The sequence below is a fragment of the Diabrotica virgifera genome, chromosome 10 (assembly GCF_917563875.1).
Source record: "Diabrotica virgifera virgifera chromosome 10, PGI_DIABVI_V3a".
NCBI classification, from domain to species: domain Eukaryota; kingdom Metazoa; phylum Arthropoda; class Insecta; order Coleoptera; family Chrysomelidae; genus Diabrotica; species Diabrotica virgifera.
Window position 1 is genome coordinate 24,053,789 of NC_065452.1, and position 18,064 is coordinate 24,071,852.

General features: G+C 31.2%; 1 protein-coding gene across 1 annotated transcript in view; it reads left to right on the top strand.

Annotated features, from left to right (window-relative positions):
• Positions 1 to 243: 243 nt before the first annotated feature.
• The window catches only part of LOC126878612 (uncharacterized), a 51,397-nt gene continuing 33,576 nt past the window's right edge, over positions 244 to 18,064 (top strand). Inside the window, exon 1 of the mRNA XM_050641428.1 lies at positions 244 to 503. Within this exon, the coding sequence (XP_050497385.1) occupies positions 271 to 503 (233 nt within the window). The 5' untranslated portion in view covers positions 244 to 270. The remainder of the gene's footprint in view (positions 504 to 18,064) is intronic.

Sequence of the window (18,064 nt, forward strand, 5' to 3'; positions counted from 1 at the left end):
TAAAATTATTAACAAATTATAAAGTAAAATTATTACAATATCTATGGAAAATTTTTCTTTAAATTTAAACAATTTATAGGTGTCGAAAAAAAAATTTAAAAGTCCTTTTTTGTACCAATTACATATTTTTAATATCACAGAACCCAACTTCTATCAAAATATTTATTTTTTTTTTGTGATTTTCAGATAGTTTTATCATTAAAATAAGTTGAACTGAAAGTATATTATTTGTTACAGAGATGAAAGCCCAATAGGGCCAAGGGTCCAAGCATGAGTAGTCAAGATGAAACTGCAAGCCTATTGGTAGGCCAGCCATCATTGACGAGTGCTTCTTCCCCTGCAAATTGTTCCAAACCAGTGCTGATGCGCCAGGAATGCACAACGTTTCTAGTGTCTTCGCATCATCCTCAGCTGTCGGTCTTTTCTGACAGTGAGGAGGACGGATCTCTTTGTCTGGAAGAGAACAGTACCAGATCTGTGCCTGACATTGAACTGCACTGCAGGTAAGTAAAATATGAACAAAAAAATACATATTTGTTTGTTTTTAATTGGTATGAAATATACTAACGTCAAATTAACAGTGTATTGATATTAGTCTAAGATACGACATAAGGTCGATCTTCACCTACCTGTTTATCGGATAAAAATTATTGGATATGTAATTTAGCATGTTAATAATTACAAAAAACAAGGGGTGCCCGATCTAATGTTGATCAAACTATAATTAATTAATAATTAAAAAATTACAATTTTTTTATAAATTGAAAAAAAAATTTGACCCGGGCAGATATTATTTCAGATTTTTTTATCATTCTAAACAAAAAATGTCTTTCGTAATTTTTCTCTAAAATTGATCGTTTTTGAGTTATTAATAATTTAAAACTGAAAAAATAACAAAAGATGACGATTTTCAAGGCTCAAAAACATAACTAAAAAATATTCTTTTTGAAATTAAGAAGTACCTAAATTCAAGCTCAAAAATTATTTTATTAGTTTCTGATAAGTAGGGAGCGGATTTATATGCGATCAATTTTGATGAAATATGTGCATTTATATGCAGTAAAAAATTACGAAATATGCGCAAGATATGCACAAAAATTCAAAAAATGCGCATTTCGAGAACCCACAAATTTTCTGTTCTATTCTATTCTAGGGGGTTCTTTTACAGGGGGGGCGGCAATCTTATTTATTATCTTTCAAATTAAATCGTTATTTTTTATACAATGCAATTTATTCACATTTTTTACAAAAACTGATACCAATAGTCAGGGTCGTGTCGTGCTATGATGCGGTGAGGCAGCCGCATCAGGCGGCATCACAAGGGGGGCGGCATAATCAGTAAAATCTAATATAATAATAGATAATACAACATTATTGGAGAGAAGTTTTGAAAATAATTAGACTTTTGGCCTCACAATGTTTAGCTTTTCGTGGAACAACTGATCATTTGTTTCTACATAATAATGGAAACTTTTTTAAGTTAGTATAATTGCTCTCGGAGTTTGATCCAGTAATGGAAGAACATATCAGTATAGTTCAAAGAGAGTCTGATACATGGTTTGTGACTTATTTAAGTAACAGTAGGCAAGATGAATTGATAAGTTTAATGACTAATATCTTAAACAAAATTGTCGAAATAACAAAAATCGCCAAATATTTTTCGATAATCGCCGATTGTATCCCAGACGTAAGTCATATTGAACAGCTCGTATTGACGATAACAGTTGTCGCTTTTAATTATTGTTAGGAAAAATTGGGAAAAGTTAGATATTGATGAATTAGAATGGCTTAGAGGACAAGGCTATGATAACGGGACCGATATGAAAGGAATAAGAAAGGGTGTGCAAAATAGAATACCTACTTAAAAAATATCCGAGGCGCTTTAGGTGCCCTGCGCACGCCACTCTTTAAAATTAGTCATAATTAACGCAGCGTCTTCTTCTATAGAAACAAGAACCTTTTTTGTATTAGATAAATATACAAGAACTCTTGTAGATGCACTTTTTTTCTGGTTCTACAAAGCATTGGAAAGTTCTGAAAAAACATGTTTCAAACTAACTCTAAAACCGTTGAGTGTTACTAGATGGTCAAGTCGAATAGATGCACTGAAATCTTTAAGATTTAAATTTTGTAAAATATAGGTATGATGCCTTATTCGAAACAATAGAAGACATCAAGAAAGATCCAGAAACTAAAGTCAAAGCACGAGGATTAGCAAAAACTACTTATTAAAAAATAATAAATTTATATTATGTGGTGTTGTTCTTTGGCATTTGGCTATTTCATATAAATTCAGTCTCGAAGATGTTGTAACATGTAACTATAAATTTGTCAGATTGTGTAAAAATGTTGTCAGAAACTACAGAAAAAATGAAAAGTTACAGACAATCTGGCTAAGACCAAATGAAAATTATTGTTAATGGAATTGCAGAAAATCTTGAAATAAGTTCCGAATTTCCAGCTGAAAATGAAATTCGAGCCAGGAGAAAAAACCGCAAATTTGATTACGAAAAATCTGTGGATGCGTTCTTAGCGGAGGAAGATAAATTTAAAATAAATAATGTTTCATCTATAGTTTAGACATTGCCATTAATTAACTTTTTGAATGGCCGATTTTCGCTTCTAGAAACTCATAATAAAAATTTTAAATTTTTAAATGATATTTTTAATGGAGGAAAATAGATGATAAAACACTAGAAAAATATTGTATGAATCTTCATCCGATACTTTCAATAGAAAAAGAATAAGAATCATATAGAGTCAAATGATATTCTAGAAAAATTGCGTGATATATCTCTAATGATTCCTTACTCCATGAAAACTTTTTTTAAGGTTTGGAGATTTTGAACTGTTTGTGCCACAATAACCTATGTAAGTTCCTTATACCCAAATATAGTTGTACCACTAAGAATTTTATTAACACCCCCTGTCTCGGTAGCTAGTGGGTAAAGAAGTTTTTCAAAATTAAAAATGATTAAAAACTATTTTCTAAAGTCCATAAGACAAACAAAACTAAAAAATATAGCACTCATTTCAATCGAGTCCTCACTAGCTGCTACTTTAACCAATGTGATTGACGAGTTTGCCAAAATTAAAGTCAGTAAAGAAGGGCAAAATTGTAATTTTTGTAAATGTTATTTAATGTTAATACATACAGTGGAACTTGGTTATAGCGTCATTGAAGGGTCCAGTAAAAAATGACCCTATATCAGGGTGACGTTATAAAAGAGGTAGAAAAAAATGAAATTTTAACCAGGCAAAATTTTATTACGGCATTATTCGCACTATTTTATTACAGCAGAAGATTTGACTCTTTATGATGGCACTGACAAATAATAAGAAATCATAAACTGCCAGGGTCACATAACTGTACACAAAAGGATAATGGGCCTTTCTCACATTCTTGGAAGAAGCAATGTCGCAAAGCTGGAAACGCATTGCACTTTATTCTTCAGAAAATGAAAAAACAACAACCTACTGCAAAATTTCATGACGCTATAGGCGAGGGTTACTTTATTTTTACCGCTAAAACCGGGTTTTTAATAATGTAATCGAATAGTTTTTGGCCGGACCTATTAAAAATTGACGTTACAACCGAGGTGACGTAACTACCGAGGCCGTAATATCCAAGTTCCACTGTATTTCATTTAATTTAAAGTAGGTTTTGTCTTTAAAATATAAGTTGTCCTTCATTTTGTGTAGGTTCATTTAATAAAAATAAAAGTTAAGTTTCAATCATACTTAAGGGGCGGCATTTCAAAGACTTGCATCATATTGAAAATATGTACCGCACGGCTCTGCCAATAGTTACCTATTTAAAATAAAACAACAATATCACTATATATATCTTCGATTATAATTCACTACAATGTGTTTTCCAAATTTTTCACGAGGAAACATTTTCTTTGATCAGATAAAATATTTTTATAACTTGAAAAACTCCTTTCAATATCAACAGAAGTAATTGGGGCGCATTAAAATAACTTGAAGACGAAAATTCTGCACCAAAATCAATTTCAAAATTTCCATTAAAAATTTCGCATATATGTCCTCCAAAGTTTTAAAGCCGTTTAAAGACGGGATCCGATCTAAAGCATGAATATTTCAATTTCCGTTAGAAAATCGTAAATCTATGGTTAAATGTGTCAATTCTCTTAACAATAGGGGATTTAAAGAATCACCAGAATTATAGGTACCTACTACATTGGGATACAAATTGTACTAAATATAATAAAAGTAAATAAAATTCGGATTTCCCGGTAAACCATCCTTCATCATTTTAACATCCTACAATCATTTTATAACGGCGTTCTATAAGCACTATAAGTACTTTGCGTAAAGATCGGGTATTTTCTAAGAAAAAATGAAAGACAGTGAATGAACCGTCTCTCTTCAAGTAGTTCTCGAATTAATAGATACGACAGCCTGTGCGGTTAAATATTTTGTGTCGAATTAAAAAATAAAATTTTATTTTTTGACTTAAATGTTTTTAAATATGCACAAAATCATGTTTCTTTAAAAACATGCAAAATTTAGTAAAATGCTCAAATATGCGAAATATGCATGCAATATGCATTTAGCATAAAATCCGCTCCCTACTGATAAGTATTTTTGACTTTTTTATTTTGAAACATTGTTTTTAGTTGTTAATGCCCGTCTCCCTATAAGAAACCTTCCTAATTAACAATTTAAAAAAATGTGTTTTAGAATAAAACATGGCTAAAATTCTTATCGGGACCTGATAGTAGAAGGTTTGAACTTGAATTTAGGTACTTGATGATTACAAAAAATGATATTTTTACTGGTGTTTTTTACCCTTGAAATTTTTTTCAGTTTTAAATTATTTATAACTCGAAAACGATCAGCTTTAGAGAAAAATTACAAAATACCATTTGTGTTTAGAATGATCCAAAAGATCTTAAATAATATCTGCCCGAGTCGAATTTGTTTTTTAATTTATAAAAAGCATTAAATTACACACCCATAAATAGAAGAAGCAGAGGAAGGCCTGCAGAAACATGGAAGAAAGGCATAGAACAGTCTATGGCAGATAGAGCTATTGACGAAAACGAATGGGTGGATAGAAAACGATGCGAGAGAAATGTGGGATGCGGAGGAGACCGTAGGAACCCCACTACATATCAGAGCCGTGCGGTACATCTTTACAATATGATGCAAGTTTTCGAAATGCCGCCCCCTAAATATTATTGAAACTTAATACTAGTATTTATTTTTATTAAATGAAATTACACAAAATGAACGAAAGCTTTTATTTTAAAAACAAAACATACTTTAAATTAAATGAAATATTATGTATTAACATTAAATAACATTTATGAAAATTACAGTTTTATTCTTTTGGTTTTAATTTTGGCAAACTCGTCAATAAGATTGGTGTAGTCTAAAGTAGCAGCTAGTGACGACTCTATTGAAATAAGTCTTAATTTTTTTAGTTTTTTTTTGTCTTATGGAGCTTCGTAAATAGTTTTTAATCATTTTTAATTTTAAAAAACTTCTTTCCCCAAGCTACCGAGACAGAGAGTGTTAATAAAATTCTTAGGGCCGGTACTTTCGGCACCTCGCATGACAAAATTCCTCTAACCGGGTTTTAATCGGAACAGATAATACCGGCTCTTAGTGATACAACTATATTTGGGTATAAAGAAATTAGGTTATTTTGGCACAAATAGTTCAAAACCTCTAAAGGTTTCATGGAGTATGGTATCATTTAAGATAAATAATGCAATAAATCTTCTAAAAAATCATTTGCCTCTACTCTATATCCGATTCTTTTTCTATGAAAAGTATTGAATGAATATTTTCTAGTATTTTTCTAGTATTTTATCATCTTTTCCTTTTCTTATATTTCCCTCAATTTAAAAATATCATATAAAAATTTAAAATTTTTATTATAAGTTTCTAAAAGCAAAAATATATCAATCAAAGAATTAAAGGCAATTTTTAAAATATAGATGAAAAAATTTACTTTAAATTTATCTTTCTCTGTTGAGAGCTAATCCACAGATCAAATTGACGCATTTTTCTCTTGCCTCAATATTCGTTTTCAGCAGGAAATTCGGAACTAATTTACAAGATTTTCTGCAATTTCATTATCAGTAATTTTCATTTGGTCATAGCCAAATTGTCAGTAAATTTTCATTTTTTCCATAGTTTCTGACATTTTTACACAATCTGACAAATTTATAGTTACATGTTGCAACATCTTCGAGACTGAATTTATATAAAATAAAATATCATGCCAAAGAACTACACCACATATAAATTTATAATTTTTAATATATTTTACTAATCCTCGTGTTTTGACTTTAGTTTCTGAATTATTGTCGACGTCTTCTATTATTTCGAATAAGGCATTAAGAATTTAACAAAATTTAAATCTTAGAGGTTTCAGTGCATCTATTCGACTTAACCATTATTAGTACTCAACGGTTTTAGTGTTAGTTGTGAAACATGTTTTTTTCAGAACTTCCCAACGCTTTGTAAAACCAGAAAAAAAGTGTACAGATCTTGTATAATACAAAAAAAAAAGTTTTTTGTTTCTGTAGAAGAAGACGCTGCGTCATTTATGACTAAGGTGGCATGCGCAGGGCACGTAAAACACCATCGGATATTTTTCAAATATTCTGTTTTGCACACCCTTTCTTATTCCTTTCATATTAACCCCGTTATCATAACCTTGTCCTCTGAGCCGTTTTAAATCAAGAACTATTTTTTCCAAATGTGTCAAAATAAGTTGTGTTAAACCTTCATCAGTTAAATATTTTCGGCTGACACTTGATCCTATATATACTTTTAATTATTGAATGGCTCAATTTGTATTTTGATTTTACTGATTATGCCGCCTCCTTGTGATGCCGCCTAATGCGGCTGCCTCACCGCATCATAGCACCGCACGGCCCTGCTACATATATATAATTTATAAAAAAAAAAGTAATTTTTTATTTATTAATTAATTATTATAGTTAGAAAAACATTAGATCGGGCAGCCCTTGTTTTTTGTAATAGTTAACATGCTAAATTACATATCCAATAATTTTTATCCGATAAACAGCTAGGCGAAGGTCGGCCTTATATCGGATCATCTACTATATCTAGATAATATATTATTTGTAAAAATAAAATAAATTAGTAAATCACGCACTCTCAGTAATAATAACTATGAATTATACAGATATTCCATTTTATCTTTGCCCATGCGTCATGATTCATTTTCAAACAAATTAAATCAAAACATAAAGTAAAACTTACGTCGAAGTGTATAGTATATATGTATATACAGGGTGTCCCGAATAGATTGGTCATAAATTATACCACAGATTCTGGGGTCAAAAATAGGTTGATTGAACCTCCCATACCTATATACAATAGTGCACACAAAAAAAGTTACAGCCCTTTGAAGTTACAAAATGAAAATTGATTTTTTTTCATATATCGAAAACTCTCAGAGATTTTTTATTGAAAATGGACATGAATTATTTTTATGGCAGCAAGATCTTAAAAAAAATTAAAGTGAAATTTATGCACCCCATAAAAATTTTACGGGGGTTTTGTTCCATTAAACCCCCCCAAACTTTTGTGTACGTTCCAATTAAATTATTATTGTGTCACCATTAGTTAAACACAATGTTTCTAAAACTTTTTTGCCTCTTAGTACTTTTTCGATAAGCCAGTGTATATCGAGATATTTTGAATATTTGTCGAATCCACCACATATTTCTATATGGTTAAGTACGATTATAGAGAGAGACCTGTTATTAATCTGAAAATTCCACACCTGTAATTTTGAACCAATCAAAATACGTTATTTTGACAGATCACCATGGCAACGGAGGTATTTTATCGGAAATTTTTTGCTCGTGGGGTACCCAACAGCGAATTATAGTGGAAATTTTTTGACGTTTACAATAACAGAACATTTTTGACAGACTGGTTTTTATTTGTTTACATAATTTAGTTTTGATTCATTTTCTATCACTTGTAGTTACTCAAAACTTATGTAAAATTGAAGAATATACTATTTTCTATCTTGAAATGGTATTCCCATGCAACTACAATGAGTAGAAATTACGAATTTGAAAGCCTAAATAATTGCTGACAAAGCTATGGCGCGCTATTAATCTGTTCATGCAGCTTTGGATTTTCAAATGCAAATTTGGTGTGGAATTTTCTTACCGAATACCACGCGAAGTCAAATTAATATCCGGAAATTTTTTTTTGATCATGAATATTTTTAGAAAATTTCCCTCGTCTGCGACTCGGGAAATTTTCAAAATATTCATGATCTCAAAAAAATTTCCGGAAATAATTTGACCTCTAGTGGTATTACTAGTGAAAATTTATTCATAATTTACATTTTTAGGTATATTTTGAAAAAGAAGCTATATCTCGATAAAAGGTGACATAAAAAAAAGAATAAGAGGCAAAAGTCTTAAAAATACTGTGTTTAACTAATGGTACCACAAAAATAGTTTAATTGGAACGTACACAATCATTTGGGGGGTTTAGAGGAAAAACCTCCATAAAATTTTTACATAAATATATTGAAAAAGAAGCCGTATCTCGATAAAAACTGGCTTATCGAAAAAATCCTAGGAGACAAAAAAGTTTTAAAAACGTTGTGTTTAACTAATGGTACCACAATAATGAATTAATTGGAAAGTACACAAAAGTTTGGGGGGTTTAAGGGAACAAAATCCCCATAAATTTTTTATGGGGTGGACACATTTCACTCTAATTTTGTTTTAAGATGTTTCTGCCACAAGAATGATTCATGTCCATTTTCAATAAAAAATCTCTAATAGTCTTCGATATATTTAAAAAAATCGATTTTTATTTTGTAACTTCAAAGGGCTGTAACTTTTTTTATGAACACATTTGTACTAACGAAAGTTAGGTTCAATCGAACTATTTTGGACCCCAGAATGTGCGGTATAATTTATGACCAATCTTTTCGGGACATCATTGTGTAACATTGTGTAACCTATATAATATACAGGGTGTCCCGAAAAGATTGGTCATAAATTATACCACAGATAAAAAATAGATTGATTGAACCTCACTTACCTATATACAATAGTGCACACAAAAAAGTTACAGCCCTTTGAACTTACAAAATGAAAATTGATTTTTTTTTCATATATCGAAAACTCTCAGAGACTTTTTATTGAAAATGGACATGTGGAATTTTTATGGCAGCAACATCTAAAAAAAATTAAAGTGAAATTTGTGCACCCCATAAAAATTTTATGGGGTTTTGTTCCCTTAACCCCCCCAAACTTTTGTGTACGTTCCAATGAATTATTATTGTGGCACCATTAGTTAAACATTCCCCCAGGGTAGCGTATTGGGCCCGGTCCTATATCTCCTTTATACATGTGATCTACCAGAATTCGATAACTACTGTTTAGCTACCTTTGCCTACGACACCGCCATATTAGCAGTAGGTAAAGATAACGTAGAAACAGCCAATAAACTACAAAATGCGATAAGCAAATTCCAAAAATGGACTAAGACGTGGAAGATTACATTGAATGAAAGCAAATCAGTACATGTTGATTTCACTAATAAAAAAATTCTGTACGCACCAATAAAAATTAATGGACAAGACATTCCGTATGCCAACACAGCCAAATACCTGGGCTTAAGCCTAGACACGAAGCTTCGCTGGAAAGCCCATGTAAAGAAAAAGAAGGAAGAATTAAATATTAAATATAAAAAATTGTACTGGCTACTGGGAAGATACTCAGGGTTGTCAACGTATAACAAGATGCTAATCTACAAACAAGTTATAAAACCAGTATGGACGTATGGTATCCAACTGTGGGGATGTACAAAAAAGACAAACTTGAAAATAATACAAACTTTTCAAAACAAAGTATTAAGGGGCATAGTTAACGCACCCTGGTACATCCGTAATGACGATATCCACAAGGATCTACGAATGGAGCCCGTCGACAAAGAAATCCGAAAACACGCAGAGAGTCATGAAAAAAGACTTCTTCTCCACGAAAATATTGAGGCCATCCAGCTCCTGGACAACTCAAACCAGAAAAGAAGACTGAAGAGGACCAAACCTCACGAGTTGGTGTAGTGTGCGACAAAGCTAATAGCGGAGCATTGCGCGACTAGTGTGCAAGCAACGTGTTGGTGTAGTGCGTGATAAAGTGAAAAGCAGAGCTTTGTGTGATAGTGCGCAATCAAAAAGTGCGCCAGTAATAATAAAGACAACTAAGAAGACATCAAAGGGTGACTCTTAGATATTAAGTAGTTAGTAAGATAGGATAGATAAAAAGTTACTCATTGGTCAAAAACCAGATTGTAGCACTTAGCAAATAAAAAAAAAAAAATTAGTTAAACACAATGTTTCTAAAACTTTTTTACCCCCTAGTACTTTTCCGATAAGTCAGTGTTTATCGAGATATTTTGAATATTTGTCGAATCCAGCACATATTTGTGTATGGTTAAGTACGGTTATTAAGTTAAGTACCTATTAATAATCTGAAAATTTATTTATAATTTACATATTTAGGTATATTTTGAAAAAGAAGATACATCTCGATAAAAGGTGACTTATAAAAAAGACTAAGAGGCAAATGTCTTAAAAATACTGTTTTTAACTAATGGTACCACAATAATAATTTAATTGGAACGTACACAAACATTTGGGGGGTTTAAAGGAACAAAACCCCCATAAAATTTTTACGTAAATATATTGAAAACGAAGCCGCATCTCGATAAAAACTGGCTTATCGAAAAAATACTGGGAGGCAAAAATGTTTTAAAAACGTTGTGTTTAACTAATGGTACCACAAAAATGAATTAATTGGAACGTACACAAAAGTTTGGGGGGTTTAAGGGAACAAAATCCCCATAAATTTTTTATGGGGTGGACAAATTTTACTATAATTTTGTTTTAAGATATTTCTGCCATAAGAATGATACATATCCATTTTCAATAAAAAATCTCTAATAGTTTTCGATATATTGAAAACAGTCGATTTTCATTTTGTAACTTCAAAGGGCTGTAACTTTTTTTTATGAGGGCATTTGTACTAAGGTAAGTTAGGTTCAATCGAACTATTTTTGACCCCAGAATGTGTTGTATAATTTATGACCAATCTTTTCGGGACACCCTGTATATACACATCGACGTACGTTTCACTTTATATTTTATTGAATTTGTTTGAAAATGAATCATGACGCATGAGCAAAGATAGAATGGAACAACTATATCTAAAATGTAGACCATAAAAAAGTTTATTGCCCTATAATCACAAAGTCCACCAGTGGGAGATGACATGGTCGTGATGAATACCGATTTATCCGTCGCGTTTGTCTTCTTCTTCTTTTGTCTTCTTCTTTTGTCTTCTTTTTTGTCTTTTGTCTACTTTTTTGTCTTCTTCTTCTTCTACCTCGACTTCAACCTACGGCGATGTCTTTTAATTTCTTGTGCAGATGATTATGTATCGTGTTTCTTTTCATAGTGTTCAATTTCATTACATTCTTTCTATTTCTCTGAATTGTTTATTGTAAAAAACAGAATTTGGTACGCCACTGCCACTTGTAATGTTCATTCAAATTACTTAGATATGGAACACATTCTTAATATTCCATATTCAAATGAGCACTATCTTAATTCATTGAATACTTGTGTTAATAGTCCAGGGCGCATCTGTAAAAATATGAGTACATTTGGATGTTGAGAGGTGACTCATATTTTTTTTGCAGAAATTGCTTGGAAATAACTCATATAATAATTTGAGTTATCCGTCCACTCAAAAAAGTCCGGAACATTGTTTAAATAATCAAAATGTCAAAAAATGAAGAAAAAATCCGATTTTTTTCTTGGTTTTTTTTATTATACTTAACTTTAAAATATTCATTTCCGAGAAAAGTTGCACTGACATAAAAGTTGCGTAATTAAATTTCATACAAGATAGGATTGGTTAAAGAGTTTAAAAATTGTCAACCTTGTTGCAAAATAGCAATAATTGCGAAAAAAACATAAAAAACAAGTATTCGCATTTTACTTTTTTCAACTATCTATTATAGACTTAGGACCTTCATAGTTCACCCGGAAAAACTTTATGATATAATAAAACAATACTGTAAATTTTATTAAGATCGGTTTAATAGATTTTTGCAAAATAATTTTGCAATCCAGCTTTAGTAAAAAAATTCAATTTTTCAAAATGGTTCAGGACTGAAAATAAAGAAGATAGCAAGTTGAAAGTTTTTACATATAGAAGAAATTTCATTTGCATTTTGCAAAATTAAAATCGGTTAACTAGCACGGCGTCAGGAATTTTTTTAAATAAACATTAATTTTCGGTGCTACCCTCAGGACAGCGGATGGCTTGGTAATGAGCTAAACCCTAAAGAGTGGGTTTGGCAAATTAAAAAATATGGTTAGGGAGCTGGAGCTCTTTGAAAATGGCATCATGTAATTAGTTTTTCTTAAATACCTCCAGAACGCTTCTAGTTAGAAAAACAAAAATTGGAACACACATATTTTATCTTCCAGAGATAAATCGATTTCATTTATTGCGAATTTATAGTACCGGTCATAGGCGTCCGTTTTGGGTAGGGTAACGATTATTTTATCGCATAACTTTTTTTCTTTAAATTTTAAGCATTTTTCACTTTGGATTATTAAATTGTGAGGTATGCTAGTACTAAACGGTACTCTTGTTTAAGTCGGTAGGACAGACCGTTTTCTAGAAAAATCGATTTAAAAATTGTTTGTCTCTTTAATTTGAAAAAAAAAAATTGAAAAACATTTTCAAAAAGAAACGGTGTATTTTACCAACTTAAAGCAAGAGTAACTTTTACTACTAGAATATCTCATAATTTAATAATCTAGTGTCAAAAATGCTTAAAAATTAAAGACAAAAAAGTTATGCGATAAAATAACCGTTGACCTACCTAAAACCGACGCATGTGATCGATACTAGAAATTCGCAATTAATGAAATCAATTCATCTTTAGAATATAATTAAAGGTATAAGTTTTCGTTTTTCTAAATAGTTTTTTTTATTTTTTTAATTTAAAAAACGAAAAATTTTCAAATCGATTTTTCTAGAAAACGGTGTATCCTATCGACTTAAAACAATAGTAACTTTTAGTACAAGAATACCTCACAATTTAATAATCCAGAGTCAAGAATGCTTGAAAGTTAAAGACAAAAAAGTTATGCGATTAAGTAACCGTTGCCCTACCCAAAACGGACGCCTATGACCTGTACTAGGAATTTGCAATAGATGGAATCGATTTATATCTAGAAGGTAAATTTGTATGCCAATTTTTGTTTTTCTAAATAGAAGCATTCCGGAGGTATTTAAGAAAAACTAATTACCAGACGCCATCTTCAAATAGCTGTAGCTCCCTTAGGAAGCGTTTTCGGACTAAGTGAATTGGGTTAAATTGTCTTAAAATTATCTGAGGGATCTCCTGTATTCGTTTGTCTGTAGAGTTTCTGGACACCCTGTATAATATAGAAATATAGATATAACATCTATTTTTGGATGAGGAAAAATAATTGATTTCACGACCGTCATTGCGACCATCATCGCTTCGGTGAAATAAATTTTGTACGTATGTATATTATGTGTAGTATGTATATATAAATTGTGTAGAAGTATTTAAATTTAAAACTAACGTAAAAGCTATTTTTGAATGGGGAAAAAGGATTGATTTCGCGATCGTAATCGCTTCGACAAAATAAATTTTGTACGTATATATATTATGTATATTTACATATAAGTAATATATGTAGAACCTCGTATATAATATCGGTATCGCACCGATTTTTTGATGGGAAAAATAATTGATTTCGCGACCGTCACCGATTAGTCAAAATAAATTTTGTATGTAGATATATTAGGTGTATGTGTTTATATATAAATAGTGTAGGACGCACGCAACGCGTATATAGGTAAAACACTTAGTTTTGCATTGGGAAAAAGCACTGAATTCGCGACCGTCATCGCTAAGATGAGATATTAGTAATTTATATAGGTACTATAGGTTGAATTGCGTATAAGTTCGACTGGTTATAATGATTGGAGGAGGGATAGAGTGTGTACCCGAAGTAGCTTGCAAAACAAGCGCATGGGGGGGCCACACTATCCCTTCTACAATCATTATAACTGATTAGTGTTTAAACTATTTTTGAAGTCAAAAGTTATGAAATAAGGGGTCTAATGCTCATAATCTTTTTGAGGGTTTTATTAACTACCGTTTGTGGGTGACCGGTTTCGGCGTTTACAATTTGTACGCCATCATTCCATAGCCATCATCGCCATAGATTATGAGCATTAGACCCCTTATTTCGTAACATTTCACAATGTGTTCATACCAGCAGCTAGTTCATCATTTGAAAACTTCTTTAGCGACATTGTGCACGTTTTGGATGGGGAAAAAGCATTGAGTTTGCGACCGTCATCGCTACGGCAAGATATTAGTAATTTATATACTGCAGGTTAAATTGCGTAAAAGTTCGACTGGTTACAATGGTCGGAGGAGGGATCGAGTGTGTACCAGAGGGAGCTTGCGAAGCATGCGCATGAGGGGCCACACTATCCATTCTCCAATTATTATAACTGATTAGTGTAATTTGAAATGAAAACTTCTTTAGCAACGCTCTGCACTTTTGGGATGGGTAAAAAGCATTAAATTTGCGACCGTCAACGCTACGGCGAGATATTAGTAATTTATTTATTATAGGTTGAATTGCGTATAAGTGCGAACGAAGTTATAATCGTTGGAGGAGGGATAGACTGTGTACCCGAAGGAGCTTGCGCCGCAAGCACATGAGGGGCCACACTATCCCTACTCCAATCATTATAACTTGTTAGTGTTTAAAGTATGTTTGAAGTGAAAGCTTCTTTAACGATGAAGTTATTATGTAGGTTTCACTTGACCGGTTTTCACTTCTGTAGTCACTCCCCCGAGTGCTTTATTTTTTTTTATTTTTCCATTTTGAAAGTTAAATTTAATTTTTTGTCTTAGATTAATAATTAGTATTTTTTCTGATTCAGAAAATGTTTATTGATTTTTTAAGGTGTTTGTGATTTTTAAACATTATGAAAGTTTGTACATAGAAAAAGCTTCAAATGACAAACATTTTGGCGCAAGAAAAATTCACCTATTGTTTATATTTTTGTTGTAAATGGCGCTCAACTTTGAAAGTCTCGGAAACTATCGAACATAACCTAACTTTTTTAAAGAAGCTTTTTTTAAAGGCCTTTACAATGCGCTTTTATAAATTTAATTTGATTGCGTAGTTTAAAAGATATTTTATTTGTTTATAAACAAAAAAAGTAATGTTTATTTAAAAAATTCCTGACGCCGTGCTAATTAACCGATTTTAATTTTGAAAATTGCAAATGAAAGCAAAAGTTTTCTTCTACACGTAAAAAACTTTCAACTTGCTATCTACTTTATCTTCAGTCGCGTAAAATTTTAAAAATATGAATTTTTTTTGCGAAAGCTGGATTGCAAAATTATTTTGCAAAAATCTATTAAACCGATCTTAATAAAATTTACACTATTGTTTTATTATATCGATACATTTTTGGCAAAGTAACGTAAGTGACATTTATGAAAATCATGCTTTTCCATTAAACTAACGCTATTATTGTTCAGAAGGCACTATCAAAGTGTAGTAAGCCTATACATATATTATGTTTAAAATAATTCTAGGCTTGCTACATTTTGGCAGTACTTTCTAAACAATAATAGTGTTAGTTTAATATAAAAACATGATTTTCGCCAAAAATGTCACTTACGTTACTTGGCTAAAAATGTATCGATATCATAAAGCCTTTCTGAGTAAAATAGGAAGGTCCTAAGTGTAGCATAAATTGTTGAACAAAGTAAAATGCGAATTCTTGTTTTTTTTATGGATGTTTTTCGCAACTATTGCTATTTTACAACGAAGGTGACAATTTTTAAAATGTTTAACTAATTCTATGTTGTAGTAAACTTAATTACGCAACTTTTATGTCATCCCAACTTTTCTCGGAAATGAACATTTTTAAAGTTATAATAAAAAAAACGAAGAAAAAAATCGAATTTTTTCTTAATTTTTCGACATTTTAATTATTTAAACAGTGTTCCGGACCATTTTGAGTGGGAGGATAAGCCAATTATTATTATATGAGTTACTTACAAGCAATTTCTGCAAAAAAATATGAATCACCGCTCAACATCTAGCTCAAAACAGATGTGCCCGGGACTATAAACAAATGATGATGTACCATTAACCAGTACACTTTTCCTCGTCATAGGTGTCGGTTCGCTAATCACAGACACAACTGGCCAGTGATTTTGGTAGGTAATTTTTTTGTTTTTGGCCAATTTTGGCAAAATTACTAACTATTTAGTAATTATTAACTATTACGTAATTATTTGTTTTTTTGCCAATTTTACCAAATGGCAAAATTATTTACTAATAACTAGCCAATTGTGTCTGAGTTTAGCGAACCGACAATACGTTTTTTCTAAGTCAGGATGAGGTGACATGCATTTAATTGTTATACAACCCGTGTTGAGCTTTGGTATAATGTCCGTTTTCTACAACATGAAGTGTGAACAATTTTAAAAAATATTTCGTACAATATCGAAAAGTTCCATCAAGATACACTTTGTCACAATTACACATAAATTTTAAATTAGTGTCACACGAAAATATCACAATATTTATGATCAGTAGCCAAGAGAAACGGTTCATTTTTCTTGTTTTTAAATTTAATGTTTGTAAAATATCTAACGCATCAGAAATACAGGTTGGTAAACGCGGTTGGATTTGACGTCTCTTGTAATACATATTATTTCTTACGTAGGTAATGTCTTTTCTTGTCAAATAATCCATAGAACTGTTTTCCCTTATTACAGAATGGATAATTTTTGATGGCCGCTCTGTGATATCTTCTATGGCTTTCCGTTTGCTTGCCGTACTCAAAATTTGTCTATTTAATTTCTTTATATCATTTTCATGATTGTGCACTGTTTCTTTTCGGGAAATTGTATTATCTACACTTAGCGTAAACAATTTTGCGTTACATTTATTTACTGTACAGGTCCAAAACTTTTCACCACTTTTAAGCACTTTTTTTTCACGATACTTATAATCATCCAACACAAGTAACGAGTTTCCCTTTTCACTTAAGATCATTTTAATTTCACTCATTTTGACTACCTTTCAAGACAGCTCAAAATAAACTAAATCTAAAATAATATTTTATTATTAAATATTTCCTTACTCACTAAAATCTCGTTAGAGAATCGGACCCTCATTAACCCTAATTACCTACCTTAATTCTCTAATCTCTCGTACGGTCTGTAATTCGGTGCACTTATTTTGGCTGTTCAGGTAGCGGTCCTCAAATCGAGAACACTGGTAAAATGTATTTTGAATTAAATAAATTGCATACATTCTTCTTTTTGTGTCAAATAATTTAATTCAAAACAAATTATTTTGGGCACATAAACAATTAGCTTAATGCTTATATTACTCAATAGAAAATTAAGTAAACTTTCAAATGTGCTAGCTACTCTCATTTAAAAAATCATCGATTACGTCATCCGCCCAGATGGATGATGTCACTAGTATGATATACATATATGCCAACAACTCATAATTTAAAAATAAAGATCGAACTGTCTCCGGATTTTTCTCCAAAGTGGCCTATTCTCGAAAAAATGAATTTATTCCATATTTTTGAACCTCTCTACAGGGTGTCCCAGACTAAATTAGCCACGCTATATCTCTTAAACGAATAGAGATTTTCGAATGAGACAAAAAGTGATATATTCTACTTGTAATACGCTTTAATATGGCGTAAAAAAATCATCCCCTAAATATTCATCCCTTAGTTACAACCCCCAACTTTAATTTTTTTAATAGCACCCTGTATATTTTTTTATAGTTTTGGATGTGGTCTTTTATCGTCTATTCAACACATTTTTTGAAAATAAAATCGGTTCGTAAATAACCAAGAAACTATCAGTTTATTTTTGTTAATTGTGTGTCCCAGACTAA